Source organism: Calonectris borealis, chromosome W, assembly GCF_964195595.1.
Source record: "Calonectris borealis chromosome W, bCalBor7.hap1.2, whole genome shotgun sequence".
In the NCBI taxonomy this organism is placed as follows: domain Eukaryota; kingdom Metazoa; phylum Chordata; class Aves; order Procellariiformes; family Procellariidae; genus Calonectris; species Calonectris borealis.
Window position 1 is genome coordinate 864,959 of NC_134351.1, and position 21,027 is coordinate 885,985.

Genomic DNA, 21,027 nt, shown 5'->3' on the forward strand with positions numbered 1-21,027 from the left:
CTACTTTCAAGTACCTTTGGAAGACATTTTAGAGAACCTGGAGGGAGCATAAGCAGCATAAGGAAAATGTAAAACTTCTGGCTGAATGCTGGCAATGTAGTCCTTGGAAAATCAATAGGCTAGAGTTAATAATTTTCTACATACGGCTTACTGCACCAGTTAACCCCTAAATTCGTTACTCGCACAGGGGCACGAGAGGATGCCAATCCTACACAAGGGATGATTATGTGGTTCTGATGTCTATGACATCCTGAGCCTGGGGCTGGGAAAGCAGCAAGTTCTGCAGAACTTTCACTGGGATTACAGCCACAGTGCGAGCCTTGCTGAGATCATCTGTTGCCCTATTAAGAAATTCCCAAATTTGCATCTTAGTACATGATGCTTAGCTTACTCTTCAATAATAACATTAAGAACAGCTTTAAAGTTTACTGTTTAACACATGGCAGAGAAGTGCTCAGAAGTTTGCTGTCTGGAGTTAATCCAGAAATTTCATACGAAACCAAACTAACTGCTAGAGATAGAACTCTATATTATAATGATCATTAGGGCACCTATAAATATAACATAAATAATACCAAAAGAAAAGGACATTAGAATATACCCAATTACTAGACAGATTACTTATGATTTACAGGTAACAAACCTCTTTGTAACAAAATCTCCTGTAAACAGTTAGTATCTACTTCTACTTTACCAGGTAGTGGTATATACAATTTCTCTGTTGATAGTGACCCTTCATATATATTATAAAATGAAAGGGCTCATTCATTATTCTAAGGGAGAAATGTCAACATGAACACATTCTGATAGAAAAAAGATGTGATTTTTTTTTTCCTGCTATCATAAAAACAGTGGCAGAATGCAGCAGTATTACCCCTGGTCAAAATACTGACTCCAGGAATTCTGGTTTGAACTTGGTGAGGATCAGGTGAATTGTTACGAATTTCTTTGGAAAGGTCAAACAGAAAGGGCAACTCTTACGTTAAAAATCCTCTGTCCCACATGATTTTGTAAGTGATGGGAAATCTTTACATAAAAGCAGGCCAATTTGTCCAGGAAGAAAAAATTATAAGAGGGATGGAAAAAAATGTGAGCAATTAAGCCAAGAACATTGTTTCTTAGACAAAAATTAAGCAGATGACACTTCTCTTAAAACCAGACATTGCAATAAAAACTGTGATACAGCTCTTCAGGGGGTGAATGCTTCACCTTGGTTTTCATTACTTCATGGTGAAATTCACAGATGGCATGCATTATTGACAAAAATTAGGCATCAAAAAATAAATCCAAAATCAAATACTACGGATGAGACCCCAAAGTCTTAAAAAATTATTTACTTTAAAATTTACAGTATTTCTTTTAAAAAATTCAAATCTTAATTTTTCTCTTTGCCTTCTAGTTTCTGAACTTCCCAAGACACATCCTTCATGATCATGAATCAGAAACAAAAAAGCCCTAACATATGCTAGCATGTCTGCTTGGTACTAAAATGTAATTCCTCACAAACCTGTGAGATTTATCAAAAATAAGGTGGTAAAGCACAGTGTCAAGTCACTGAATTCCATTGCATATGGGACAGGCTCAGAATATAAAGGGACAGCACCTCAGAAGTGACAAGGATCAATAATTACATTTTCAACTTGCTACGAGATTGTTTTTGGAACTCTCAGCCACAGAAGCTTCTTCACATACCAAAATTACAAGAAGACCTCCAAAGATAATTTCAGCTTTTACTTGTTGCTATCCTTTTAAAAAATGTTTCAGAAGGAACTAATGTGCCATGCTAATAATCTTTAAGTTTAAGAAGGGACTGCCTACATCAGTTAGCAACCATCACCCTGTAGAATTAATGCCTGGTCTACAAGGTGTAGTCCAACATAATCAATACGACAGTATTACAGTAATTTTGGAATATCCCCATAGCTGGTACCGAGACATCTAGAAGGCATTAGGCATGGCATCAGGAATCGTTTTTGTTACTCACAAGAAATCCCATATAATGAAAAAAATATACAAACACTGTAGTCATGAGAGCTGGCAACAAAGCAAGCCATGAATAGAGTATTTCACTTGGAAGGGACCTACAAGGATCTACTCCAACTGCCTGACCACTTCAGGGCTGACCAGTATTCAATAAAATACTGTATTTATAGAGTATTCAATAAAATCAATCAGCATCTAAATAGCATTTCACTTCAAATGCATTTTCTCACACAGCTTTTCTGTGTGGTTTGATTGAGGTTCTAAGTTCCATGTACAGAAACAAGCCTTGGGTAATTCTTAAACTTACTAATTTGCATAACAATACCTCATCCTTAATCAAAGAGTAACTAGCATTACACTTTTCTGGATATAAATGGTACGGGTATGAATGCACTAATAAACAAGCAAATGACCTAGCATGTTTATAACCACTCATATGGGCACCCTTATGTACCACTGAAAGACAACGAAGCAACACCATGAAGCAAACTATTTGAGAGGCATATTAGAAACTCCAACTCTTACTTGAAAACATCAGTCTTAAGAGCACATTCTGTTAAAAGATCAGTACTTAAAAAAAATACAGAAAAAAAGATGTAATTACACCTTGCTTCTTATGCTAAAGATTAATGTGAAAGGATTTGTCTGACAAATGTATTAACCAGCAAGTCTGAAGTGTTTTCTGGCATTACATAGATATATGAGGAGATTGACAAAATACTTTAATGCACATACAATCACTCCTCAACTATCTGTTGGCAATTTAGCTGTGTTGTAGGTTAACTATGTATGGATGTAGAGACATTGAAGGTGTCTCCATGTAAAACAATCAAAGGTCAGGCTGGATATACTAGCATGGGCATGCTGTTGGGGAAATGCAACTGTAAGGGCTTCTAGTTTCAGCCCACGACCTGCAGATCTGAGCCAGCGTTATGCAAAGCCAGTTTAGAGCTGGTGGGTTTGGGAAAAACCCTGGATCCAAGCTTCCTCCATGCAAAGTTGTGAAGCTGATCTCACAAGCCTTCGGGAACCTGGATCAAGAGGAAATGTCACGTGGGCATGCCTGAGCACATGGATTATAGCTTGTGTCCAGCTGGAAGTGCCAAACTTCTCCTGGCTCAATCCAAAGGAAGCTCTTGGATGTCTCTGTACTGTGCTTGCCAACCTCCAAATTGGGAGGACTTATTAGCCCGGGGTAAGCACTGGTCACTGACCCAGCTCAGACTTAAGTGCTGGATCAGGCCAGTGAGCCCTCAGAGAGGCCAGAGCTGTGGGAAGCACAGTTCAGAGACACCAGCTGCCTTGACAGATAGGCTAGGGCTGCACACTAAACACTGCTGACCCACTCAGCCTCTGCATGCAGGCTTCTGGCTGCCCCAGCAAGGCATCTTAGAGTAATTTCGTGGCTTTTTTCCGTCACTTTCAGTATCCCAACACCCTCTTACACTGGATAATGCACAGTAACAGAGATTTCAAATGCTTTGACAATTTCTTACTTTGCAAGCGTGTCTGATTATAATTTTTATTGCACTGATAAGAAAGATGTTATCACTTAATGGCTCATAAAAGTTTGTGTAGGAATATAATAATTGAATTATTTTAATTAAGGTAACTTTGCAGCTAAACCATTTATTTATTATTTTTGGTGTAAAAAATGTAGGCCCTGATCTTGCCACTGAAACTATTTGATTAACCTCTTGCCCTCCAAGTGAAGGTCTACTAAAAGCTGCAGTTATCTACAAAAGCACAAGTGCAGATGGTTAGCCATCAGAGCTATAATTTGCTAACTAACCTCTAGATAACATTCAAATCATTATAAGACACCTATTGCGTAAGCTCTTTCTGAAAAACTTGCACCTAATCAAGATTCTATTTAATCAGAACAAGAGTAAATATGATTTCTTATCTCTTGAATTGCAAAGGTACCATGATGGCATACACCAAGAATAAAAAAATGAATAAATCATAGCATGATGTTCTGTTTAAAACTTAAAATTGTTTTCTGTAATCACAGACATAAGACATTCCTCCACTGGCAAGTGTATTATCCTTATTTTTTGTGGTATCATCAGTCTGACAAAGTAATGGATAACCCAAATATAGAGAACATTTTTTCGTTTTACCTCAAGTAAACTCTTACAGTGAGAGACAATTGTTTTCCAGACTAGCCATTTACAAACTTGTGGAGGATTTAATCAGAATTACCTACTTTCAATTCCAATCCTTTGTTAGTGTTATAATAGTTAATCCAGTAAACTACGAGGGGTTTATACAATCCTAATATAAGAAAGCACATGCTTTAATATAAACATGTATAGTTAAAAAACTGAACTTAAGAAAAATTATCATGTAGTAAAATGGATGATGACTGAAAGAGTGTTAGCAGTTTTGCCCCTTTTCTTTGGAAATTCTTAGCTTGATACTCTCTAGTATTACATATTTTGTTTCACTAAAGGTGTAACAGTAGCAGAGTCTGAAGTTAAACTCACACTAGAAGACGACATTAAATCTAAATTGAGGAATTCTGTTGTTCAAGGCCGTTTGCTCAATGGTGAAATTATGATGCATTTTTTTGAAGGTAATTTTAACTGTATGCTCAGGGTTTCCCGAGACCAGCAATTTCCTGAGACCAGGCTTGGGGAAGAGTGGCTGGAAAGCTGCCCGGAGGAAAAGGACCTGGGGGTGCTGGTCGACAGCGGCTGAACATGAGCCGGCAGTGTGCCCAGGTGGCCAAGAAGGCCAACGGCATCCTGGCCTGTATCAGAACTGGTGTGGCCAGCAGGAGCAGGGAGGTGATCGTGCCCCTGTACTCGGCACTGGTGAGGCCGCACCTCGAATCCTGTGTTCAGTTTTGGGCCCCTCACCACAAGAAGGACATGGAGGTGCTGGAGCATGTCCAGAGAAGGGCAATGAAGCTGGTGAGGGGTCTGGAGCACAAGTCTGATGGGGAGCGGCTGAGGGAACTGGGGTTGTTTAGCCTGGAGAAGAGGAGGCTGAGGGGAGACCTCATCGCGCTCTACAACTACCTGAAAGGAGGTTGTAGTGAGGTGGGTGTTGGTCTCTTCTCCCAAGTAACTAGCGATAGGACAAGAGGAAATGGCCTCAAGTTGCACCAAGGGAGGTTTAGATTGGGCACGAGGACTAATTTCTTTACTGAAAGAGTGGTCAGGCCTTGGAACAGGCTGCCCAGGGAAGTGGTGGAGTCACCATCCCTGGAAGTACTTAAAAGATGTGTAGATGAGGCACTTAGGGACATGGTTTAGCAGGCATGGTGTTGGGGTTGATGGTGGGACTCAATGATCTTAGAGGTCTTTTCCAACCTTAATGATTCCATTCTATGATTCTATGAATTACTACCCATCTGTGTAAATGATTCAGATTAGGTCAAACTAACAGAAGATTACAGTAATAGAAGTTTATATAGAAAGAGCAGCATGTCACGTACAATCAAAGAACTGAGTTGTTCCCCATTGGAATCAGGAGTGACCTGAAGTCTTCTGCTCAGTTCCTCAGATAGCTCCTGAGGACTGGTACGGGATACTGGAGATGCAGGAGGAGGTGGCAATGACAAGCTTAAGGAATCTCCACTTGCACTTGCCTCCTCTGAAATGGTTTCCCAAGGCTAGCAAAAGAGAAGAAACTATGTTAAGGATTTATAAAGACAGATTGAGTCTTCTTTCCCGTTGCCTTCTGTGTGACCACCTCATTGTGGCAAAACCAGGTGTGATAATCAGCCTTAATATTTAACAAAATAAACCAATCTCTGGAACACACAAACAAACACTCAGTGTGAAGCAGTCACAGGGAAAAATGGTTTTCATGTTGACTTCAAAATGGTCTTCATGTTGATGATGACACAAAGCTTTATGATTCAACACAGAAAATGAAGTAGATGAAAAGATGCATAAAAAAGAGCTCTCATTAAATAAATTCTATCTGAAATTTTGTTCGAAATTAACTAATTCTGCACTCTTACTAAAAACTTGTAAGAAACAACTGTTAATTTTAATTTAGAATAAAATGCATAATAGAAAGGACTCATTAGCATCTGTGATTCAAATATTAACAGGTGACGAGTGCAACAATATTTTCCGCAATCTATTTGTCGCTCTGAATAACATCTAGTGAACTAAAACTAGCTTTCACGAAGAATTTTGTCTGTGATTCACATAATAAAATATTCCTTAAAGTTGAATGGGATTCGAGCTTTGCACAAGCTCTCACTTAGGCCTACAAATATCTATCAAATTTAATTTATTTAGTCTAGCTATAAATTAAACAAACACTCACCCTGATTAATAAAATCTCAGAATTCTAACTAAAACCAAGTATTTTGGGGAAAAAACCAACAGCTTCTCTTTCCTCTAAATCAAGACATTAAAGAAAATTGAAGTACATGGCAGTTACAGCCAGTATGTTTCCCTTCTTTTTATGACTTATTCCATTGTTATTCAAAGCAGAATATTGACAGTGTTTCTATCAATGTATATATAACAAGCAATGCTTGGAATTATAAACGTTTCTCCCAGCATTTGTATGGTATTTAATATTGTGCATACATTATCAGTTATGCACAAATGCGTGAGTCCTTAGAAGTATAGCTCTGTTTAGGATTTTTATTGTGTCATTGGCATTTTACTCAGGCAATTTCCATAAACACCATGTAAAAACGTTACTATGTATGTTGTATAGTAACTAGCTTACAGATGAGAAACACATCAGCTTGAAGTTTAGTCAACTTCTTAAAACCAAGACCTTTACATACCTCAGGAATGTCTCCACTCTCCACAGGTTCTGGTTCCAAATCCTCACTAATGTGTCTCCGAGAGCGGAACCGCCTATGGGCTGCTTCTTGGTTTATTTGTCTGATATTGTTATCTGAATCAGATCCCACATCACTGGATAGTGGGGAAGAGAAAGCATGTGAAGGAGAAAAGAACAAGAAAATAATGAATGTTAAACTAAACCACCTACTTTGTCCATTGCTTTCAAAACCTCATTAATGCTTTTGATTTTAAAAATCATTATTCTTGCATACGCCAGGCTTCATAAATAGGAGACCATTTAATCCCTCAATCCAAAGTAAATAAAACTGGAAGCACTTCACAAATGTCATGTAACAATGGAAATTACCATTCTTTATACATCACAGTTGGGTGAGCAGAAATGGAAGTCCACACTCAAATGTACTAACCCATCATTACTCCTCCTTTCCTGTGATGACCAGAATCATTCCTGACACAGAGATTTTACCTTTGCCCCTGTCTTTAACTCAACTATTACTTTTCTTTTTTTGATAGCCAAAGCAAATGCAAGCTGTTGCGGTATGGATAACTTTTTGAATTGGCTGCAACCACTAGCTTGGCTCACACCAGCAGTGGTGGAAATGGAAAATACCCCAGTTCCCTTAATGGAGACCTGCCTGGCTTGTGGAACTTCTCAATGTGCACAGCTAGATATAAATCTCTATTACAGTACTCAATGGGCAGATGTTGTTAGAAGGCAGTATTGCCTTTAAACCTCTCCTTCAGGATGAGGGACTGTAACTGTGGAAGAGGGTTATGTTCAGGAAAAACTTCTTTGTGCAATCATTTTATCATTGCACATTTTAAAGAACTATGATAAGTGAACTACTCTCATTTTCATACTGCAGACACGGACTGTACAGCACTCAGTGTTTTTCCTTGATGACCAACTGAGTCACTGGCCTAAAAGTGAGAGGTTATGTATCCTACTTTCAGCCTCACGAGACCTTCCGCTCCTAGTGGTTTCATAGAATTTAAAGGCTAAACAGCATCATTCTAAACTCTTCACTTCACCAAATCTGGTGTCATGCATAAAGTTTATCAGTAGTAATTACGCATTTGTTTCGAAACTACCTGTGATGATACTTAGTTAAAAGCGAACCCCTGAGGCCTTCATTTTATATACCCATCTGATAATGACGCTTTCTAGTGATGATTACTTTTTGGTATCTGCCAGTCAAACATTTCTGAATCCATGTACTCTTTACTTCATTCCGCATAATCGGGTTACAAGTAGGTGCTAAATCAAATAATTTATAAAACCTGCCTTTTTATAGACGCTTATTGACCATTACCAATCATAATGATAGTAGTTGATGAGAATTACTTGACAAAATACGCATTGCTTAGTAAATAGCTCAAATAGTTCAATAGTAAATAGTTCAAAACATACAGAACAAAATTTAATTCCATTCTAACTAAGATAAATGCATCAGACAAGAAGAACAAATAGTGCCTTAAATAAGGACAACACACATTTGTGTAATTTAGCTACGATTACGAATTTTCAAGAAAGAAGAACCACTACTGTTGTAATAAGCAATAGTGGAAGAATAGTCGCTACATAAAAATAATGCAAGATGTTTACCTAATACATGATTTCAGTATAACTCTTAACATTGTCAAATATACATACTTTTAAAAATGTAAGCTTGCCACAGCTTTATAAATCTAATCATAAGAAACATATAATGAAGCTTGAACAGGAACTCCACATAAGCATAACCAGTGTACATAGGTAATGCAATCTATACACTGAATAATAATCAGGATCTCCTCAAAGTTAATCAGTTTTAATTAAGTTAAACTAATAGAGTTGACTTCTTTTTCTCCTTACCTTTTCAACAAGTCTCTATTGAAGAAAGTAATTCATTCCTTTTAAATTACTTACTGAAAAATTCCACATCTGTCTCCCAATATTCTAAGGTACATTGTTAATGTACTGACTTCCCTCCCACCCCTTCAGATTTCCTAGAATTTCCCAGAATACCTATGTGAATATGTGATTTGCTGGGGGTGGGGAAGTCTCTTCTCATTCTTAAAAAAAAAAAAAAAAAAAAGATTTTTTCTTTTTAACTGAAGATCTCCAGATTTTGGTTCTCAATTTACTAGCACATCTGTGAAAATTTTTCCATGAATAAAGTAGTTTCAGATACGTAGCAGAGTTAGCACCAAAATCATAATTAATCTGTTACTGAAAAGAATAGTGTGCCTTTATAAAGTGCTTTGTAAAAGTCTTGCTTAAGACTTTTTCCAGCCTTGAATTTGTAAATACAAAATGGTTATGTTTGTTGGAAAAAATCACCACTTATTGATAATTTTGCATACATCCACTAAACGTTGCACTACACTGCCACTTACATTAAACTGGGTCGATGCCACTGAGTAGTCCTGTTGTTATGGTTGACATAGTAAGTCCGCCCCAGGTTGTCCACCTTTTCTTCCCATCCCGGAGGCAGCGGAGGAGGTGGTAACTCCTCCTGACGTTGCGATGCAGAGTCACTGGAATCAACCACATCCCATCCATGCTTAGGAATGGGAAAAAGAAAAAAAAAAATTAAATTTTAAAGTTCAAGTTAAAGAGAAGTTATTTCATTGTTACTTGCATTAGCATATAGGTGCAGATTCTGAAAATTTTCCAAAGAAGTTCAAAATTACTTAAATGTAAACCATATAGAAATAGAGTAAGCTCCGTGGTTATAGCGTGCACCTCACTTCAATGTCAAAAAACCTAAAATCCCATCAAGTCTATTACGACAGAGATTCCCAAACGTATTTGGGTGGTTGCTCACTCTAGTGGTGGCCAGGTGCAGATTCCCAATCAAGAAGCCAAAGAGAACCAACTGCCAACTTTTGAGCTCAGAGCTGTATGGTTTGGGATGAGAACCCTCATTCCCAAGTTACAGATGACTGCTGCACACTATTAGTAAGTAAGGCAAACTGGGGCTGACATTCACTCTGTCAGCCCTAATTACAGCTAATTCTTAAAGTGGATGATGGTTGATAAGAGTGCTGAGAAGTCTTTAAACCTGCTGTGCTTGCATGAGCTTTATTCTCTGCAAAGTCAACGCTACCAAGGCAATAAAGAAAAATGTTATAACACCTATTTTGAAATGGCCTCTGAGGAACAGCTACCTAATACATTAGGTTTATAAATTACTTGCATAGACTTTCTGAATTCTTCTACTTGGCATGAGTTCTGCTTCTACTTGCTCACAAACTGAGTCAGACAGACTTTAGAATTCATTGTGGCAGCTGAAATACTTTGAAATACTTGAAATGGTTGAGAAAACACCAGGCTAAAGTTAAAAAAAAAAAAGTTGGGGGGGGGGGGTGCTACTAACACTGCTACCAGGGTTTTATCTTTCAAAGGTACAGCTTTTTCTACAATTATACTTGAATCTCTAATAACTCGAATGCTTCCACAAGCATTAAGCCTTACCTCAGATTCATCCCTTTGATCATTGTTTTCTTCCTCTTGGCCACCATTTTTAGGCATATAAGCCATCTTCAGCCTCAAGAAACCCTTTACACGAGATTTGTGGCTAGAAGACAAGGAGGTACATTTCATTCAATAACCTTAAATACTTGCAAATAACAAACCTTGAAGTAAGAAATGTTTTAAAATACAAAGGTCCTCTCCCTCACCTTCTTGGTCTGAGAAGGAAATCCTTAAACGTGTATGGCCTTTCCATGGTTGGGTCTTCAGTCTATAAGCATTTAAGAAAATGGCAAATTAAAGGGCTTGCCCACAAGTAGAGACATATAAAGAACATTCACATCACAGATGCGGTAGAAATGCTAGAGAAGACGTTTAAATAACGAAGTTATAGCAGGCAGGCCGATGTTAACAGACAGTTGCAGCAGCAGCCCACTAGATGTCACTGCCAATAGCAGTGGTGGGCTGAACCAAGTCTCATCTGAAAGCGTACACAACATTCACAATTCAGAAAGAGGTGGAAAAGACCAACTAAATAAACCCTTTCCAACTTCTTCCAGTCACCCAACAGCAGTGTCAGAAAAGGTTGCATCCATTTCGAAGCAGTATTTTTTTGCACGATAGAAAGCAATGAAATAAAACTCCTCCTCAGTTGGCCTTCATTTTTTATTTCAAAGTTGAGACTTTCAAAAATAATTAAGACTTTGAAATCCTTTATGAAGTACATATGTAACATTATTAGGCTGACAGGTTACATCTTCTTATTTCCATTTAATTGTAAGTTTCATAAAGCCTTAAATCTTGAAAACTTTCTATTACGTGAGAATTTCCACTTTCTTATCAAATAAGTTACATCCTTCATGTCTGTGAGAACATGGACGCTATAGGTACAAAACTAGGATTTAAAAACGACAAGGTAAATAAGAGAATCAGAAATCCATATACATACTTAATTGTTTGGGGTACTTTATTCTAGTCGATCGTACGATTTGGGCTGATAAAATTGGAAGCATGAACTGTGTTACACTGAAAGAGTAAGCACATTATCATACACATTCCAGTGAGACTAGAGATCTAGTACCTCAGATTAACACCAAACTTTCTCCAAATGAGCACAAAGTTAGTGGGTACTTCTCAGAATGTTGCGCCCATCTGCCATCCACTAAAAAAAGGATACTATATCTGTAGATCCCTTCCCAGCCCTAGCCCTACAAATAGGAATACTTCTCAAGTCCAATTATTTAACTAAACCTTTCTAAACACAGAATAATCTAACTCCCAGACTATTATTCATTAAAAGCTTTGTCATCTCTTGTATTTCAAAGTCAATAAATAAGAATTTAAAAATCAATCCTAACTCATTATTTCAGGTACTGTACCAAATACCATACAGACTTTCACGGAATGAACTCTTCTCCTGCAAGGCATTTCCTGCACTGAGTGCCCACTTAATCTGAGAGACAGACTTCCCATTTTTTCAGAGTAGATTTTAACCAAATGAACAGGACATCAAAGCATGCATGATCAAGAAGTACTGCTTTTTAGTACTCAACTGTAAGTAATACACATCAAATAAGAAGCTGTATATTTTAATCAAATTTTGCAGATAGTAATTAGACCATATTAGAGAAAACAAGGATTTTGACAAACACATCAGCAGTACAGCTAGAATGTGAAAGCAAACATTTGTTAATACACCACGATGTCTCTTATTAAGGTACTGGAAGGATGAATGAGGAAAATATCAATTAGAACATAAAGATATAAGTATGTTTCCCAGAGCATCAAATTAGTACCCACACCTTAATAAGCATATAAATAACTAATTATAACAGAGTATGAGAACACACCCACGGGCAGGTAGGTAAGCACCCTGTGGAGACACTGCTACGTTACAGCTATAGAAAGAATGACCATTCCGAGACACATATTGCGAGCTTTCCCAGAGGAAATTTTTTGGGGAAAAAAGTGGCTTCTGGAGCTGCAGAAATTTTCTGCGAAGATGGGGAGTGAGGAAGGATTTTGTGCAGGAATCACACTCACTTTCTAGTGAGCCTAGAAGAAATGGGAAGTTCTGGACTGCGAAATTTCATCATTTTAGCGTGATGATTTTATTCTTCAATGGCAGTTAAGTAGCTGAACCAGGAAATTTTACAATCTTGGATTTTCTATGTAAAGACAATAGAAGACTTTAAAACCATTTGAAGAAGTTTAGCATTCCACTCAAATATGAGCTAGAAAGAGATATGCACGCTCATGTTCTATGTAAGTCCCCAGTAAGAGGAGAGTTGTTCTCTTCGTACAGAATATGGAAGGAAAACAAAAAGCTTCTAACTCCTCAAAATAGCTCACAGAAAGTGTGTGACATGTCTATAGCTCTATCTCAAATCTTGCTGATGATTTTTAATTATTAAAAATAATGTTTACTAAAAAGGAACTTTAAAATACTACCTGACTCTACAAAATAGGCATGCACTAATATGTCCCTCTTAATTTTATATTTCATAGTACATTTTTTGCAGGACACACGTAGCTTAACACTAGAGGATTTTTTCTACAGTTATGTACAGGCTATTTAGATAACGTCTGTGCATATGGATACACGTAAATGGAAATATACACACAAGTACGGATAAAATAATACTACATGAGAATGGAACGATGCATTTTTCATCAGAATACATTTCTGATCGTTCCATCATACTTTTCAACTATTATATTTTATAAGCCAACAACAACGTTATGACTCAAGATCAACCGTAACAGACATAGCTAAATACGCATCACTGTGAAAGTCATTACAAAGCCATTTTCCTCCTACAGTAACATCCATCAAGAGCAAGAAGTCAAATTCAGGCACAAATAGCAACAGTCATGCTAAAATCGACACCTTATTTTGATGTAAACATTTTCAACAACTTCCATCATTCCCACGTTCACCCATTCAAATACAAAAAAACCCCTCCAAGCTCACGGAAGTGAGATTAACATGTACAACATTTTAAAAATACTAACTACATCCAGACAATGTTAGTCATCCAAAACATTATATAATACCAGAAAACACTTATACCAAGCATAAAACAATCACTGTATAAATATATATGTATATATGCATATATGTAGAATTTACTAGAAAACTTTGTGAAGTAGAAAGTGTATTTTTTACTATTTGCATAGAAGGTGAAAAACAACTGCAGTGTTTCATGCTTTTTGTGCCCTGTGACCTTCTAACTTCAGTTCTTTTGTCAGTGATTGAATTCAGCTTTGAAGTATAGGGTAAAGTACAATATGAATACAAAAAGCCAAAAGAAATGCTTTTTTGGCACAAACATTTGCGGCAAAGTTCATTTTGGAATTTTGTCTACTAAGTGAAAAAAAAGAAAGACCATACTACAATACTGAACAACTGAAACTGAAGCAAATCTACCCATGAAATAAAGAATTCATTTTTACTTATCTTTGAAAAGATGAGGCTTGGGATTGTAGTACTATAGACAAATACCTAGCATCGTATAAAATTTGATTACATTTAGGACAGCATTCACTAGTCTCTGAATGTTGAGTGTCTTTCTCTGTACAGATTATATGCACAATCTATAAAAACCTGAAGATGGAGTTTCACATCAAAATTTACAGCCAGCCAGTGCTACGTCAATTCTATGCTCGTAGAATTAAAGGAGGAGAACCCCATCCTTGATTAGATAGTAAATAGAAATTCCACTTAATTTAAGCTGGAATTTTCCTCGCTGTGTGAAGACCATGCAGAATCCTGGCTGCCAGGAGGAAACCAGACAACTGGAGCTTTACAGAATTACAAAACAAGCTTTACGCTTAGAATCCCTCCATTTATTAAGAAACAAAAACAAATAGAGAAAACATTACCACCCTCAAATCAAACACCTCAAATATTTGATCGTTGACAATAAAATGATTCAAACTCTGTGTCAATTACTTTTAATTTTTTGCTATTAGAACTCTTACTGCTGTCAAAGAATTCAATTTCAGCTAAAATAACGAATATACCACATAGTTACTGCAGCCTTTTGGCTTTCCATGCATTTGCTGAACAAATCTGGTAAAATGAAGCTGAATCGGGCTTATCTATACCACCTGTTTTTTTACACAAAAGGTTTCTCTGACCATAGATGTGCATCCCTTCCCATGCAAATCTGATGCAAACCAGCAGAACACACCTCTATGTCACCACTTCCAACAGTAATGCAAGTCGCTAATTGAAGTCACGGGTATGTCTTTCAGCAGCGGTAAGAGTCTCCCCTCCAGTGATTATTCCTGCCCCAAAGCCAGCACAGCTGTTTGCGTGGCCATTTCATAAACTGGACCAAGGAAACAGTCTGAGTTAAAAAATAAACTATGCAAAACTAACTAGTTATGAATAATGCAGATCTAGTTCAACACGTGAGCATTAGACCCAGGATAATTAAGCAGGCAACCAGAGGATGCGAATGAACAGCAGGGCTCTGCCCAAGCAGACGCCACTGCTTACAGAAATGCGCACTGAAGTACACGCCCAGGACACAGCGACAGCAACACCTACAAAACCTGGATTAGCACCCACAGTATGTGTGTCTACTGTGAGCGTGACCTCTCCCTCTCCTAGTCAGAGTTCGTAACACGCGAGGGGAAGCAACCAGCCAGGCACTCGCTGGCCCGACGCAGTGGTGGGGCAACCCTCAGTTGACGCGCTCCAGTCACCTCACGGCTCACCTCTTACGCGTTACAGAGATGCCAGATGTGAAGCTGTCACATCTCAGTAACTAGGACTTTACCTCTCTACATAAAACAAACTGAGGTACCTGTACAATGATACGTTTGGTGTTTCAGAAACCATGTGTAAATAAATGACACTGAAAGCAGGCAATAACCCAAGTATTTAAACTCTAACTTTAAAAAAAAAAATAGAAGAAACCCCTCCAAATATCAGCTTTTCTAAGTTATTTGATTCTTTTTTTTTTGCATATAATGTATTTAAGCTGCTTAAAATTGGGAAAACATCCAAAATACATACTTCCCTATCACACAGGACGGGCAATAGGCACCTACGTGTCTCTTACAGAAAAAATCTATTTATACACATATAGACATTAAAAGTTATATGTATGCATATTAAAAGCTACAATGTATGCTCCGACAATATCACAGCTTGTATAATTATTATTATCAATAATGTCCAACGTCATTGTCTAACGAATGTTGTTGTATGTGCTATGGCACTCATGAATATCTCACTATTTCCATTATTACTTAGGAGTCCTTCAGATATGTTTACTTTCAATCAGTAAGAAATACAATAATTTTACTCAAATTTGTTACAAAGATCAGTAATTTTGTAACATTTTCAGAAGAACTGAATTCTTGTAACTTCTTAAGATCCTGTCATGCTGGTTCAGCAGTTTCTCTGATTTCAGTCTGTGGGTATTGGCTTTACAAGCTTTGAAGTAATATCAAAATGTACTATCCACTTTCCCAGACAGAACTACTATCCCATAACCTTAACAGCATATTATTTAGACAGAAAACGTTTTAACAAAAGTTCTGAAGGAAATGGAGTTTGCTAAGGAAGAATACAACTGTTTCAACTGTAAGGGAAAATCATGGAGAGGAAGAAGCCAGAAGATTAATAGGACAACGATCACCAATGGTAAGGTGAGAAACAACCAGTCTATTGGCCACATGTCATTCATCAGTTGACTCAGACCAGACAAGGATTTTAAGAAAGAAATAGGATGAGAAGCGAATCCTGGATGTTGAGAAATTTAACTGATACCAGAGAACAACTGTCTTCCTTGTCCCTGCAAAGGGAACCATTTCTCCCAATTCCTATGCATGGTGGGGCTTTGTTGTCCATAACCTTTTTCTTTAAGCCTCCAATGCTATGCTGGGAATGCTTGCTTTAAGAAAATTTAACTGGACTACTTATGGATATAAATTCTACATAACATCAGGGTTTTTCACATCTGGTGATGACAAAAAAGAGCACACTGAGACAAAAGCACTGCTTACCGGAAGGTGACTAAGTGGCACATCCACTTGACCCAGGAAGTCGTCTCTAGTCTGTCAAATAGAAAAAAAAGGCAGAAAAAGGAGTAATTTTACCTCTAAGGTCATCTTTACATCAGAAAAGCAAAAAATGATAAACATCAACCCAGTCACAATGAAGCAAAAATAAAGATGGTTGAGAACCATTATTTTAGCAATTACTGGTTTCTACCCCTTTATTGTTGCACATTATCTGTTGTTATAATTTATCTATTTCAGCAGAGCATTTTCTGTGACAGTCCACAATGGCTCCTTAGTCCACAGTACATATGCTAAGTACTGACGAAATTCTGTTTCCTCTGACAACCTATGCACAATTCAAAGCACAAAGTAATAACCTATTCTTTCCATGAATTAGTCTCCACATGCATTAAAAAGCAGAGTGAAATTAACGTTCACCATGTCATTGCAATGTTCATGCCAAAACTTGGTGACTTTTTTTTTTTTAAGAAAAATGTCATATGCACATCTGACAGGGAAGGGAGGGGAACCCAACATCCAAACAGTGAAGATAGAACTGCATGAATTGTAAACATTTTTTCCCCCAAATAAAAATTTGTTTTATCACTTTACCAACCAGAAACCAAAGTATTAGAACTTTGGGGGTTTTTTAAAGAATGCTCTGCCATTAATTCAGAATGCTTACTTTGTGAGGAACAGTTATACATCCTTATAACCAGCCTTTTGAGTAATCCTGTATTTCCCACTTGAAGACTTGACCATTCATACGCCGCTTCAGGTTAAGCACGTGGATTACCCGAAAGGCTGGTTATACTGACATTAGGGCCACACAGCGCCATCACAAATTCACCTATACACAGCTAGGACCACATAGAAGTGATAACACTACTTTTCTGCACGTTCTTCACTGTCTATTCGATCACCATATTCTCTCAGAGTGAAAAATCCAAAGGCACCATCTCCCATAAAGGTAATCTCCAACAAGCTGATTGTGGGACTGGGTGTCCATCTAACTATACCTTTATTACTGGGTATTTGAAGCATTACTCTCAACTCCACCAACTATATTCCATACCCATTTTACAACTATGAAGATGAAAAGATAAAGAGAGCCCTTCAGGATCTAGAAGTTCAAAGATCTATCTAATCTTTGCAATACTCAGTGGTTCTTCAAGATGCTCAGACTGGACTGCATGCAGTGGCCTAATCACCCATTCATACCTACCACTTTAAAGAGCATAAAAATTCACACAAGAGACCTCAGTGCACTTCTAGCAATCCACTTACAAGGACAGACAGAAGAAAAGGAACGTGAAATATTAGCAGAGGTGGACAAACTAAGGTAAAAACTTCGAGAGGGTAAATGTGCACTGTTATCACTTACTTTACAGCTCAATAAAGCCTAGAAAGAAATAGCTCTCAACAATTTTCTCACCAAACAATAATGTCTGTTCAATCTATATATTCAATTACACTAGATATTACGTTTCTAGCTGAAAATATTTCTGTACTGAATGGACTGTGATTGCTTTAAATAAATTTTAACTTTAAAGCACTGCTCAGGTGTTATCTTTATCACTTAGAGACACCTCAAAACTACTTCAGCATTTAACAATTTTTATGATTAACAGTGTCACCTAAAGAGCAAAGTTGCACTGGTACCTTTTATTACCAATTAATCTAAATCTCAGGGGTGATTTTTCTTTAAAATGTGGCTGTTACTATCCATCCAACTTCAACGCATCCCTGTGCAAACCAAAAATGCAGGCCATCTCCTTGTTTGAATTATATACATGTGGATCAGTTGATCTGCCCTGCTAGTAAGTAATAGAGGGCAGCCCAGAAATAAAATCAATGAAAAGCACAGACAGTACAGTCAGGCACTGCATGGAGAGATTCCTTTCTGTCTCTTAGCACCGCATTACCTCAAAATGCCATGCGTCTGAGTAGCTTACTGCTATTATAAAGTATCCCGGAATGTGACAGAGTACTCGCACGCTGAAAATGAATCAAGTAACAAGTAACAAGTTCCCACCAAAATACAGTTCATAATGAGAGTAAGACCACAAGCAGCAGCGTACTGGCCTGCAATGCCAGGCCCAGGCGCTCTCAAGTGCTGTAAAGAGAAGGAGTAGTGACTGGACCAACGATATTCAGAAGAAGCTGTGCAGACACCAGATAAATATTCCAATTTTTTCTTTATAAACAGTTCACCTTTCTGACAGATTTTCATCGACATGTTTGCACTTAACCTAACTGGACGCACACAGTACCGCTCTGGACAATATCTAGGGAGGGTATCTTCAGCGCTGTATGGAGGTTGCCCACATGGTAGTCATGTGGACGTGCTGAAAGCCAGCTCGGCAGCTAATCTAATCTACTCATTGATTATGATCATCATTTGCTCATTTATAACAGCAATTCACTGTTCTAGCAACTCGGATTAAGATTCCTTCCTTCCTTCCTGTGATGAAAGCCATTAAAGACATGGGAGAAAACCCAACAATCCAGAAACTCCACAAAACCACTGAGGAGCCCCAGGCGACTTCTTGTTGAAGGGAGACTGTGGGAAGACAGTCCCAAGCCTCCCTTCGTGCAACCAGACCGCCAGAGGAATTGGGCAGCTTCTGAGCCCCCATGGAAGTGACAGCGGCATCTCGGGGCACCAGGGGGTCATTCCTCTGACCCCTCACCAGGAGGGGCCATTCTCCTGCTCTGCGTCCCCCAGAGGTTAACCAGACGCCTACCTTCAGGGCTGTAAAACCTCTCCTGAGGCCAACACAGGGTCCTCACAGAAGGGATCAAAAGAGGGATATCACACTGCTGTCTCTACACTCCTAATTCCCACCGGTGCTTATTATTTCCTTCACAATCCACCCACGATTGAGGAAACCTTTCATCTTACAATAATTTTGGCCTGAAACGTGGCCAGCCCTGAAACAAATCATCTGAAATGTAGATACTTTTTCATAAATCAAAAATACACAGGCTGTTCTAAACACAGGGTAACCCAGTAACGTGGCCATAGGGACAGCTGTCACAAGACCTACCCAAAAGCACCATGCCGACAAAATGAGGCCCGGGCCGCATCTGCTCATCTCTCACTGACCAGAGGCGGCTGGTATGGGCCGGAGCAGCGAGACCAGAGATCCCTGCCCTGCCGCGGGGAGGCCGAGCGGAAAGCTCTGCCGAAGGAGCCTGGGCGGCGTCTGCCCGGCTCCCAGGCTGCGGCGTGGGCAGGAGGGGCAGAGGAGACAGGGACGCACTGCAAGCAGCCCCACGGCCCTGCCACGCGCTCAGGGAGGGAGGCTGGAGGTGGTGACCCAGGAAACCGCCGATAATCTGCGTCACGGGGAGAGAGTGGCAGAGACCAGCCGGAGCCCCTCCACTGGAGACCACTGGTGGCGTGCCGTGGGAGCTGGGAAGAAGTGAAGAGCGGAAACAGGCCCCGGTGGGGCCAGCGCACGCGGGTCCCGGGCGGTGCGGGCCGCTGAGCCCGAGGGGAACCGCCACGGCGAAGGCGGGCTGCTGGGGAGGACACAGACCGTGTCCCCGAGCCCACGGCAGCAGGCACCGCCGGGCCACCGCGGGGCCAGGCACCGCCGGGCCGGGGCTGCCCCGGCCCCTTCTGCTGAGTGCCCGCGTGCAGGGGGTCAAAGAGAAACCTCAGATGAGAAACCACCACCCACTCGTGACACCCAGGTTTTATTAATACATGAAATTTAAAATTCATGCCACTGAATGGGGTGGTTCTGTTCTTGCAGTTACTCCATCCCAAACTCCTCCATAACAGCAAGTTAATAAAACAGAACAATGAAGCAGAAAACACTGATTCTTGTAGCTTATTAAGAGCTTGAACAGTAAAGGGAATACTTTTCTAAAGATTTTTAAAAGCCTATTTAATTGAATACAAATATATGATGTTTCCAATGCTATAGACACACGCACAAATAAAGGACAACTCCCTTTAAAATTAGTTTATTTTAAAGCCAGACTTAAACCATTTCTTGGCAATCCTACGCTTATCAATCATTTTAGTATCTTACCTAAACATGATGAATTCTAGCATTTTGATCTAGATTGGAAATGTTATATTTAGCATTCAAAGGAATGAAATTTGGGCAACAGATGAGGTATAAAGTAATTAATTAGCATAGATGTGTTTGCTTTGTGAGTTGGTTACTGTGCTCGATGTATACTTGGTATTCATTAATAAGATACGAATTTTCAAATAAAGCATAGTGCATTCTTCAAAAATCAACTGTCTGCCAGGGAAAACAATTTCTCCCAGATACTGTTTATGATACCAGATATCAACCCTAGTGATTCCCAAATAACCTGCTGCTTATTTATAACCACGCTATGCACAGAATTCCAGGAAGTGCATACTGCTGCTCCAAAGCCAAGTTTACATATTTCTCATAGCAGAGCATTAAGTTTAATATTAAAATTCGTATTTTATATGATAACATCACAAGAATTCTGTTTCTACTACAAAGATAGCATAAAGTCCCGTGATCCCCAAAGCATGGACACATACTGCTGTGCATATTATATGCCCATGGAACAACACAAAAAGAGTATCTGCACCAAGGAGCCTGCGTTTTTTCCAAATTTAAGTAAAAATTGGTAACAGATTTTTCATTACGGAATTTTGACTATTAATCTTCTTCCTAGCAACTACTGGAAAAAACTGGTAGCATGCACTGCTTTTAGAGAATTAACATATTTCTCCCTTTATATTGGCAAATACCAAGTACCTTCCACCTCCTGCTTCAA

At 38.8% G+C, this 21,027-nt stretch overlaps 1 protein-coding gene across 2 annotated transcripts in view; it reads right to left on the bottom strand.

Annotated features, from left to right (window-relative positions):
- Positions 1–21,027, bottom strand: part of LOC142075064 (E3 ubiquitin-protein ligase NEDD4-like) — a 200,159-nt gene that overhangs the window by 50,956 nt on the left and 128,176 nt on the right. For both annotated transcript variants that reach the window (XM_075136066.1, XM_075136067.1), the window contains 6 exons: positions 16,252–16,302; positions 10,437–10,498; positions 10,231–10,333; positions 9,150–9,316; positions 6,749–6,881; positions 5,429–5,605 (listed from right to left, as the gene is read on the bottom strand). In XM_075136066.1, the coding sequence (XP_074992167.1) occupies positions 5,429–5,605; positions 6,749–6,881; positions 9,150–9,316; positions 10,231–10,333; positions 10,437–10,498; positions 16,252–16,302 (693 nt within the window). The remainder of the gene's footprint in view (positions 1–5,428; positions 5,606–6,748; positions 6,882–9,149; positions 9,317–10,230; positions 10,334–10,436; positions 10,499–16,251; positions 16,303–21,027) is intronic.